The following is a 10,761-nucleotide window of genomic DNA, read 5'->3' as shown; positions in this document are numbered from 1 at the left end:
ACCCTCACTTCGGGGAATGCACTTCTGATTTGTATCTCCTGATGTTGAGAGAGAGAGAATAAACTCTCATTACATCTTGATAACGTGAAGCACCACAAAGGAGATAACCGAAGCTGTGCCTGGTGAGGTGAGAGCAAAACAGAGGATCCCTGGTAGGACCATCCCTTCACCTTCCCCAGGGTCCACCCATCATGCCCATTTTAAAAGCCTGCGCAAAGCCTGCAGCAATGAGACAGTCACAGTAAGAAGAGCTTTCTTGTCATGCTAATAGAAATTCTCGTTAATTGATATCACTACCAGAGTCCCTGAGCCTCAGTGCAAGCAGTGGGGGTTACGCAGCATGAGAAAGGCCCCACTGCTGCAAGAACTAATGAGCTGAATGGTTAACACCTGCCTCAGGAAACCCACGACTTGCTCACAACAAACATAGCACAACTCTGCATCACAGGGATGCTGCAGCACAGCTCTTCTGTACCAGGTTATGAACCTTCCCCTGTGACAGGGGGAGCTCAGCAGAGAGTCAGGCTTTTTCTCAGCATGATGGAAAAGGGCAGTGCCTGCAGACAGCCCAGGCAGGGGCATGTGCAGGTGTGTGCTCACAGGTTGTCCTCAGGAACGGGTAACGATGCTGGGAGAGCTGAAGGTGGGAAACACTTGCAATTGGTTGCATTAAAACATAGGCAATTACAAAAGAAAAACTACTCACAGCACGCTTAGAATAAACATTCTTTACCACACAGAGTAACACCTGGTACATAAATAATTTGAACGTCTCGCTCTTTCACGGAAAGTAACAGAAAAACCTTCAAGGTTGATACATGGGAGCTGGCATTGCAAATCACACCCGCTCAAACCCAAATCCTGCATCCAAGCATCCTGGCACCGGGTTCCAGAGCTGACCTCCACGCCGCCTCCCTTCTCTGACCCAAAGGAGCTGAAACACGGCCCTCCTCAGAAGGCCATCCCCAGCTTCAACCTCTGGATACGGATCCCAGCCTGCACCCCCCCCACTGAGGTCCAAGCCCTTCCATCTGCAGTGGTGTGAAACCCTTGTTGGCAGCTGCGGGAGGAGCTGCTGCCTTTTCCAGCGTGTGTTATTTCTAAGTTATGCGGAGTCTGCTGAGCAAACTGGGCTTACTCCAGCCAGGTCCCTGCAGCTATTGCTATTTCTTGGCTGACAAGCTGACTACTGAAGCAGCAAGGCAAGGTATTGCAGAGCCTGGCCACATTTAACTAAAACTGAGATTGTTTATGCAGAACAGCAGCGTGGGAACAGCTAAACAAGCTAGCGGGGCTGCGGGGAAGGAGCATTCTGCAACAAGAAATTGGAGCTTTGATCAAGGAGACAGCAGCATTTGACTCAATCTGAGCTGGCAGGGAGATCACAACCCGAGCAAAAGAAAGCATGTCGTTCCTTTCAGGAGATGAACTTCTCCCCAGTGATTTGTTCCTCCCTGGATTGCTTTATGTGATCTCATTGTCTTCAAAGTCTTCTCCCTAAGGAAGCGGATCGTTTAATATAAGCTACAGCAGTAGTATCCGGTATTAAATCAGTTGGGCTGCTCTGAAATGAGGCGAGTGGTCGTCCTGGAAAGGAAATACAGGCACAAGTTTAACAGAAGAGATTGGTTCACCTTGACCCACTCTATCCCAAAAGACACAGAAACACAGCTCTCCTGGACAGGGTCGCACCACCCTGCTGTAGATGGGCTTCATACTCTCAGAGCCCACTGTTAGGCTGAAACTGGTCGTGGGAGACTGACATTGCACCAGTGCAGTGCTCTTACTTTGGTTTTAGCACAATTAACACCAATTGCACACAAGCCCATGGAAAAGCAGCATTTTGGCTTTTGTTGTGAGCCAGCAAGACATGATTCTTCAGTTCTGACACTGAAAACACCCATTTATCTCATTTAACATCTTACTTTAAGCTTAATAATTTAGCCCAGGATTGAAGTGTCGGCTAAATGAGGTAATTTATAATAATTCTGAAAACATGCTAGCTATAAAAGGCTGTAATCAGAGCTAATTACAGGGATACTTTTGAAATCCATTGGTTTGGGGCTTTAGTTTTGATAAAGGGGATAACAACTTGTAAGCCATGAGCCTTTTAATTACAACAATAGTAACCACCTACTTTTGCACAGCTTCTTTCATCTCAGAAAAACCAGCAGCTTCCTGCAAACTACATAATACTGCAGGAACTACTTAGCATAACACCAAAATGAAACCACCTCTGTATGAAGTAACTGTTCAACAAATAAACCTGTGCAAAAAAGCGTAGAGGGAAGAGCCCAGAGAATGAAGATAGAATTTCTCATCTCCTCACAAACAGACTGCCCACAGAAGCTGTGGGTGTCCCATCCCTGATGAGGTTGGATGGGGCCCTGGGCAGCCTGATCTGGTGGGCAGCAACCCAACCACACCAGGGGGTGATTCTGTGAAACACTCTAGGCATCCTAATGCCCATCACAGAAGACTTCTGATCTCCTAAATAAGATAGGCAGCATTTATACACACCCAGCGAAACACAGCACTATGGAGGACAGTGACCAAGGCAACATGGCACCATATGGCAAGATGACTCCAAGCCCATCCCCAGCTCACCTGTCCACGTTCTCTGCTGGGTGATGATGAAACTCTGACACTGTGGCTGGGAACTACAAATGGCAGCGGCCTCCTCGGGGCTGTGGACAGACAGCAGGCAGCCCAGGTGGCTGTAGGAAGGCCAGCACTTGTAGGCCTCTGCTTCCTCTATCCGGAAGCCCCTCAGGAAGATGTAGTCTGGGAACACAAAGATGGCATGTGGGGAAATGTCAGGTGCACCTTCAGAGGCTACTTGTAAAATGAACTTAGTATTTTGCTCTTGGGTGAAACTCTAAAAGGAAACGGGATAGATTGACCCAACGAGCCCAAGAAGGCCACATTAAGGCTACTGTTGAGTTGATTGTCTCTCCTCATCTTCATGCATGGCTAGGATGGTGACTGTTTTGACATGCTGCAGCAGGGTCAGTTGCTATGCCAAAAGGTAGGTGGCATGGGAAAATGTTGGGGTTTCCTGTTAAAGTTGCTTGCTCTTCAGTGCACGTGGCCGGATATCTTTGTTCATAACTCCAAATTTCACACACACCAAGAAATTTCCATTCTGAAGTCACCTTCACTCCTCCAGAATTTAGGTGTGGCACTGAGTGACATGGTTTAGTGGGCATGGTGGTGATGGCTGGACTAGGTGATCTTACTGTCCTTACTGTCCTTTTCCAGCCTTAAAGACCCTATGATCCTCTCAAGGGGACACTCAGGAAGATGTAAGCAGTGGTAACCATTGGACTTTTGAAGCCTTCCACTAGGGAGAATAATTCGCCACATTGTCTGTGTTACATTTACTTTGCAAAACAATGCAACCACGCACAGCTCCCATGAGCGCACAGCCCAAGACAGCTCAAATGAGGGGTAAAAAATAGAAACTGCTGGTCCTTCATTCTACTCCCAGTGACCACAGTACCTGAAAGTAAAGGAGATCAGAATTGGACCAGTCACCAAGTTCCTCGCTCACTCAGTGAGGTAGGCATCTCTAGCATTCCCTATGTCAGGTAAAGCACTCAAATTCCCATACCTTTTAAAAGAAGAGGTCTTTTCTGTAGATAGAGCCCAGACTTGTACAGATGTAAAACCTTTTCAAAAGCTCTCAGGGTTTCATTTATTCCATACCGTAAGTTACCTGCGTTGAAAGAAAAGATGATAAGGCAGGTAATTACATGACATGCCATGTAGAGTCTTCTAGAAAAGAAAGCTCAGCTTACAAATATGAGATGGTACCTGTTGCATTGAGAATATCACTCAAAAAGGGCTGCAAAGCTGGTGGTGCAGAGTGTGGCAGAAGATAGGTGAAAAAATACCTGCAAAAATCCCACAGACCGATTAGAACACAGCAGCTTAACTTCCCCTGCGATTGCCTACTTTTCCTGTGACTTGATTTATCCATAAGCAACCAGTGAGTCAGCTCTGGTCTTTCAGGTAGTTTGAACACTTCACTGGCATCTCTCAGGCCGTTCTCATGAGCTGGTCTGAATCACAGAATAGCCTGAGTTGGAAAGGACCCATAAGCATCACTGAGTCCAGCTCCATCTGAAAGATTGGTCCTTACAGTGTGCTTCACGCACAGTGCTTGAAGTCTGGTTTGTAAAGGCTCCAGCAATGGAGCTTTCCCCTCATTCCCCAGGTCGACTTTTGTGTAATGGATTTCCCATTACAATACAATAAATAATAAAAAAAATAATAAAGATCTCTAAAAAAGAAGGCTCATGCAAGACCTTTCCCTTGCCCTGAAGGGACTGGGTATTCTTATTAACCCTGGAAAACCAAGTGAGAGCGACTCAGCAGCCTTCAGCAGTCTCAGCCCACCACCCACAGTGATCCCCACAGCTTCCCACCATTTCACAGAGACCCAGAGCTCAAGGTAGAGGTGAATTAGCCTGTTCCCAGCAGCAGTGGGCCAGAGCTGGTGCACTCTGGCAGATAACCTGAGCTGCTTTTGGCAAACATAGCCCTCAGGCTTCCAGCACCGCTGCTTTCAGGAGGACTTGTTTGGCAAACGAGTTCACAGGTGCAGCCTTAGGGGCAAGTTCCTGGAGGGCGCTGGAAAAGGGCAGCAGCAGAAAAAAGGAGCCTGCTTCCTCACCAGGCAACAGCCCAACCATTTTCCTGCCTTATAAGGAAAATAAATCTGCTTCAAAGCCATCCTAGGTTATGGACTAACAAAGCTGAGGGGGAAGCAGGCGTGGAAGAAGAGCATATGGCATTGCGTGAGCCCACACCACCTGCACGTACCGATACGCGTTGAAGAGATTCCTCTTCTCGTTTATTCCTTCGCACTTCCCAGCCGAAGAGCACTGGAGAGGAAAGCTTTTTGTGGGGAAGTCAAGTGTGCAGTCATTATCCTCCTCACACGACAGCTCCTCGGTGCTGGCATCGTCCATGTCTGTCACTTTGAGGTTCCCATCCACCATAACAAACTGCCTCGGCTGGAAGTCCAAGAGGACTATTGAGCCCAAGGGGGAGTGTGCCAAGTAAAACAGCAGCTCCACAAGGCCCAGGCAAATCTGAGAAAGGGAAGATGAATATGCATGGGAAAAACAGATGAAAAACAGCTATTAAATTGCGAGTAGAACAAAGGGGAGGGCATCCTATGAAATTAAAGGCAAAAAGGCACACAGTACTTAAAACGTAATTATATGTATGCTACCAAATTTATTATCAACATTGCCATGGGATTTGACTGCAGTAAGCAGTTGAGCAGCATTTTTTGTCAGTGTGTATATACAAAAAGAGATGTTTGCAGTGAGAGGAGAGAGCTGTGAGGAAAACAATAGCAGCCCTCACGTTCCAGGAGCTGTATTGATTTGCTAGCTGAAATCAGAAGGCTTTTTCCCCACTCTGGCATAGAATTAATGCATACCCCTCCCTTCCCCCATGCTGCTCCATACAGACCGAGGCCCCATGGTCATTAATACCAGATTCACGCGTTGCTGCATCGCTCAGCAGCACGAATTTGGGCACACAATCACGCTTCCGAAGAAGCAGCCAAAGCATGCAATGTATTTATTGCCAGCTTTTTGCTTTTATGGCAACTTTCTGGCAGCAGGGGAAGGTCAGACAATACCTGATCCAGCGTAATGCTTGCTGAACAATATTTGGACAAATCAGAACTAGAAGTGCATTCACATCAAAGCAGCCCTCAGGTTGAGCACCGCAGCATTTCTCCCTCCATGCCAGGAGCCCCTCACCAGGAGCTGTGTCACCACACACACACGGGCACACCGAGCTCCCCTCTCACCTCAGATAGCAATCTAAGCTTGGAACATCCACAGCACCTGTGGGATCTGATGGAGCTCGTTGGAGGGGAAATCCCATCATTTCAGATGCTCTCATTAAGAAACAGGACCAGACAGTACCAGCCTACGTTATGCATTATTGTCTTCATCAGTCAAAAGACTGCTACAACCTTAATACCAGCTCACCAAATCTTAACGCCTCTCCTTTCAGTAGCTAAGGGCACCCTGCTTTACATTATTTTATAAGGTTCTTTCCAGAGCTGAAGTTATTTGATCTTTCCTCTCTTGGGTATTTAGCAGTGGAAGTGTCTGTGCACAGCTGGTACTGACATGGGGGTTTTGCACAATCACTGACCATTCATACCTTTGGAAAGCTATCAGGATAGAAGGGGACAGACTCTTTAAGCAGGGCCTGTAGTGACGGGACAAGGGGAAATGGTTTCAAACTAAAAGACCGGAGATTTAGACTGGATATAAGGAAAGCCTTTTTACACTGAGGGTGGTGAGGCACTGGCACAGACTGCTTACAGAGGTGGCGAATGCTTCATCCCTGGAGATATTCAAAGTCAGGCTGGACGGGGCTCTGAGCAGCTGATGGAGCTGTGGGTGTCCCTGCTCACGGCAGGGGAGTTGGACTGGGTGGCCTTTAAGGATCTCTTCCAACTCAAACGATTCTGAGACTCTTTTGGAACCTCACCGGCAGCCAGCCCAGTACAGAGGGTTTCTGGTTCTACAGGAGATCAGTACTTTTAAGAAGACTAAGTGCCAGAAAAGCCAAGAAGCAGACAGAAAAAACCTGCCCATAGGCTGACATGGAACTCCACAGGTCAACAGATGCGACTCTGGAAGCACCCGGCAGCACCTGAAGGCTCCGCTCAGAACACAGAGGGCTCGCAGCGAGGCACGGTCCTGCTACGAAACCCCTCCGTAGAGTTGGGACAACACAGAGGGAGAGCCAGAAATACAGAACAGGATGCCGGTACTACTCAGCACCTCAGCCCCAGCGAGGTGCTTTACAGAAGGGACTCAGCAGCCTCCAGGATGGGGCTGCTCTCGTGCCCTTTCAAAGGGGTGAACGCACGACGAGCGGAGGTCCGCCTGGAGGAGCGCACAGCGTCAGCTTTGACAGCCCCGCCCGCCCAGCGGCCGTCGGGCGCTTCTCACGTTTACCCGCTTCGAGCTCTGAAATCCCACCGACGCCCCCGCCGCGTTCTGTTTTCTTACTTTGAATCTCTCCTCCCAGGGGGTCTGCAGAAGTTGGATCATCTCCAGCGGGGCTCCCAACTCCAGCACGGCCGTGACCCCGGCTTCGGGCTCCCCGCCGCTGTCGTAGCACTGCCCGTGCAGCTGTAGAGAGGAGCGGCCGTCAGCTGCCCCGTCCCGTCCCGTCCCGTCCCGTCCCGTCCCGCCCCGCCGCCGGCACCCCCGGCCCCGCCGTACCTGCACGATGCCGGGATGCCGCAGACGGCGCAGCAGCGTCACCTCCTTCAGCAATTTGTACGCGGCCAGACGGCGGCAGCCGGCGGGCTCCCCGTACCGCTGCTCGCACTGCCGCACCTCCCGGCCCGCCCCGTGCACCGACTTCAGCGCCACGGCCCCGCCGCCCGCCAGCGCCGCCCGCACCACCACCTTGGTGAAGCCGGAGCCCAGCACCGGCGCGGTGCCCGCCGCCCTCCGCACGTCCCCGCAGCGCAGCCCACCCTCCGCCGCCGCCCCGCCCGCCGCCAGCCGCCGCAGATCCCGCCGCCGCTGCCGCAGCTCCTCCAGCAAACCCGGCGGCAGCGCCGAGCCCGGCGGCGGCGGCAGCAGCAGCAGCGCCAGCGCCGACAGCGCCAGCAACGCCGCGCTCAACGCCGCGCCCCGCCGCCACCGCCCTGCTGCCTCCATGGGAGCGGGGCCGCGCTGTGCCGCGCTCCGCCGCGCCGGGAGCCGAACGGCGCCGAGGGGCGGGGCGGGCAGGGCGAGGCCGGGAGTGGCGGGCGGGCGGCGCCCAGGGCGGCACCGGCACCTGCGGGTGTCGCGGAGCGGGGTCGCCTCCCGGAAGGGCAGAGCTGCGGAGGGCAGCGCGGCCGCGCAGCGCTGTGCTCGCCGGGTTTGCTGTAGGGAGCGGGCGAGTTTTAGGTCTGAATGCCACCTCTCCCGCTGATGGTACCGCAGGGAGCGGCTCGGAGAGGTAAAGCTGCTTAGAGAAGAACTGAATTAAAAGTATCCGGGCAGGTTTCTAATAAAAGCAGATATCGGCTGTCTCTTCTTAGGACAGAATCAGTTTGGTTGAAACAGCACAATGCTGGCTATAGGGTGGGTTTGTAACTGTTTGCAAGGCAAATGGAAATTAAAAATGCCCCTCTCCACCCAAAGCAGCCAATCCAGGCACAAAGCACAGTGCTGGCTCGGAGGGCTCAGTGGTACACACAGCCAGCTCAGCACCGCGGCTGTGATGTGAAGAGAGCTCTCCTGTGTCGCCGAGTTTGCACGAAGGAAGCAGGACGGGATGGGATGGGTTGTGATAGGATGAGATGTCAGGGGATGCCATGGGATGAGATGGAACGGCACGGGATGGGATGGGATGGATTGGAATGAGATGGCATGAGATGCAACACGATGCAATGTGGTGCGCTGCCATGCGATGTGATGCTGTGGGATGGGATACGAAGGCATGCGGTGGAATGGGATGGGGTGAGATGGTTTGGCATGGGATCCTATGGAATGAGATGTGATGCAATGCAATGGAATGAGAAGGGACGCCATGGAATGCCACAGGATGTGTGTCTCTCACTGCAGAAACATGCAAGAGTGGATATGAGCAGCAGTACCGCAGTGGAATGGAGACCGAACCCTGAAATCTTCAGGAGATGTACTGCTGAGAGCACGGGGAGGGCAGGCAGAGCCCTCAGCCTCCCAGCACACACTGCTTTCTCATCCTACAAAACCCATGTAAAATGATCCAGAAACTCTCTGGCCTTCTGTGCCTATGCAGGCACGGATCGGTTACAGTCTGATCCCAACACAGCTCCTCTGGTAGTTGAGTTTCCTTTGTTGCTTTTTAACCTTAATGGCTCTTTAATTACTGCCCTTATTTTCAAATCAAGTGTGCTTCTGTGTCACATTAATGAATATTCATTGTCACTGGAGAGTGCTTACATGCATTTTTTACCTGCGTTTCCAAGGGAATAGATGCGAGCTGAATGCAGTATTATTTAATTTCAGCATGTCCTCAGCACCAGAACAATATCAAGACCTATTAGAGAAGACTCACAGACACAAAACAGTAATAATGATTGATTATTTATTTGCTTTATGGTAGCACTTAGGGGTTCCTGCCAAGACCACAGCTCTGTGGTCCGAGACTCCTTGTGTATGGGAGCACAGTCTTATATGGGAGGGAGGACATCACAGGAAGCTTTCTGGTCTCTGAGTTTTGAGCTCTTCGTGTTATTTTATCTTCAGTTTTCTGAGCTCACAATAAGTGCTGAATTCACAGCCAGAACCTGAGGTCACAGGGAATGAAATGGAGCGCTGGGCTCGCTCAGCCCCAGTGTCACCTGGAAGCCTAAAGGCTGCCACAAGGCACTGATCAGTGACAAGACACGTCATCGGGGTCCTGCCAAGCGAGATCAAAGCAGTGTGGGCAGCGAGATGGAGAAACCTGCTGGTTTCCCTGAGCACGTTTCCTGCTGAGATGCTGGCAGGACTGTGGTGGGCATGCAGTGATTGAATGCGCTGCACACACCCCGAACAGCACTGTAAAGCTGTTGTGTGAGGAGGCAAATGGGAGCTGGATAAATGAGCCCAACAGGCAACAAAACATCCCAATTCATGCTTTGCACACTTGGCTCCAGCAATAAGGACAGTGTTGTTCGTTCCTCTGTCTGCATTCATTCCCCCAGAGGCTATTCCCTCCTGGCACTGATGCTGGTTGTGCTCCTGGGCGTGGGGTGTGGGTGCAGAACTATCTGTGGTGCTCCAGCAAGGATAAGAAAGGCTCTCCCTCTCCATATAAAGGGAACTGCCTCCCCCTGCAAGACAGAGCTCCTCTGGGTGCCTGTCCCCTGCTTGGTTCCCTCCCATCCCAAGAGAGTCCAGGCAGCGGCTTTCTCCCTGCTTCTCCTCTTGCTTGTCTGCCACACTGATCTAAAAGGGGGAAGATCAAGATCCTGGGTTAGCATAAAAAGCTGGAGAGAAATCCTACGGGAAACTCCTCACACACATGAAAGCTCTGGGCAACAATCCAGAAGGAGTAGGCAGAGTTTACAGCTCTGATCAAAGAAACCTGCAGCTGCCATCCGTCAGAACACGGGGAAGGCTCAGGCACTGCAAGAATTTGGGAATGTACCTTGCCATGGGTGCCCTCACGTCTGGGGGCAGCCCTCACCTGGGCTCCTGGCTGGGATCCTAGCGGGCACCTGTGCGTCTGGGAGAGGGAGCAAGGAGAAACGGTCCTTCTCTGTAGTGTGCATGAAGCTGCAGCGCTGGGTCTCTCCGTAACCTCAGGACTGAAGAGCGCTGCTGCTCGATGCATCGCCAATGAGAGCTTGCCATCTGCTGGAAGGCGATCACACTTACAGGCGACAGTCCTGCAGGGGCTGCTGGCTGGGGGGACAGGATGAAGGCTGGTGGCAGCCGTCCCTGGGCAGCTGGATGGCATCGGGGTTTGCTGAAGGGTATTAACGTGGCACCACCCCCTTGCCCGCTCCGAGTCCTTGAAGGTACCCCATTACAGAGGGAGCAGAAGGGAACGTGTGCTTACTGCCCCTAACACACTCCAAGTGGCTCGTTATAGGGCAGAGGCAGCTGCATCCCATGCCAAGCGGTCTGTGTGCCCTTGGCAGGATACACCACTCCCCTTCACAGCTCCCTCAGGGCTCCCAGCACTGCCAAGATGCATCCCTCCCCTGGATATTTCCAAACCCAGCCCTTTGCACACCCAGCC

General features: G+C 51.9%; 2 protein-coding genes across 2 annotated transcripts; both read right to left on the bottom strand.

Annotated features, from left to right (window-relative positions):
- Window positions 1–713: 713 nt before the first annotated feature.
- Window positions 714–9,041, bottom strand: PKDCCB (protein kinase domain containing, cytoplasmic b). The gene is made up of 8 exons (XM_421361.8): window positions 8,986–9,041; window positions 7,272–8,010; window positions 7,056–7,178; window positions 4,828–5,099; window positions 3,817–3,896; window positions 3,614–3,718; window positions 2,608–2,784; window positions 714–1,587 (listed from the first exon to the last, which is right to left on the bottom strand). The coding sequence occupies exons 1-8, from the start codon at window positions 9,039–9,041 to the stop codon at window positions 1,484–1,486; spliced, it is 1,656 nt and encodes a 551-aa protein (XP_421361.4). The 3' UTR covers window positions 714–1,483.
- Window positions 9,042–9,103: 62 nt separating this feature from the next.
- On the bottom strand, window positions 9,104–10,687 carry LOC121110856. The gene is made up of 2 exons (XM_040702048.2): window positions 10,204–10,687; window positions 9,104–9,962 (listed from the first exon to the last, which is right to left on the bottom strand). Exons 1-2 carry the CDS (start codon window positions 10,474–10,476, stop codon window positions 9,264–9,266), a joined length of 972 nt encoding a protein of 323 aa, XP_040557982.1. The 5' UTR covers window positions 10,477–10,687; the 3' UTR covers window positions 9,104–9,263.
- Between the last annotated feature and the right edge of the window lie 74 nt (window positions 10,688–10,761).

The sequence above is a fragment of the Gallus gallus genome, chromosome 5 (assembly GCF_016699485.2).
Source record: "Gallus gallus isolate bGalGal1 chromosome 5, bGalGal1.mat.broiler.GRCg7b, whole genome shotgun sequence".
In the NCBI taxonomy this organism is placed as follows: domain Eukaryota; kingdom Metazoa; phylum Chordata; class Aves; order Galliformes; family Phasianidae; genus Gallus; species Gallus gallus.
This window is presented reverse-complemented; position numbering and strand designations above follow the sequence as displayed.

Excerpts from the sequence above, each read along its gene's own strand:
- PKDCCB (XM_421361.8), bottom strand. The coding sequence starts at position 9,041 with ATGCTGAAATTAAATAATACTGCATTCAGCTCGCATCTATTCCCTTGG. Across the intron at positions 8,011-8,985 it reads CTATTCCCTTGGAAACGCAG|CTTTACCTCTCCGAGCCGCT; the intron begins GTAAAAAATGCA and ends TTCTCTAAGCAG. Across the intron at positions 2,785-3,613 it reads AAGACCTCTTCTTTTAAAAG|ACTACATCTTCCTGAGGGGC; the intron begins GTATGGGAATTT and ends TTGTGTTCCCAG.
- LOC121110856 (XM_040702048.2), bottom strand. The coding sequence starts at position 10,476 with ATGCCATCCAGCTGCCCAGGGACGGCTGCCACCAGCCTTCATCCTGTC. Across the intron at positions 9,963-10,203 it reads GATCCCAGCCAGGAGCCCAG|ATCAGTGTGGCAGACAAGCA; the intron begins GTGAGGGCTGCC and ends TCCCCCTTTTAG.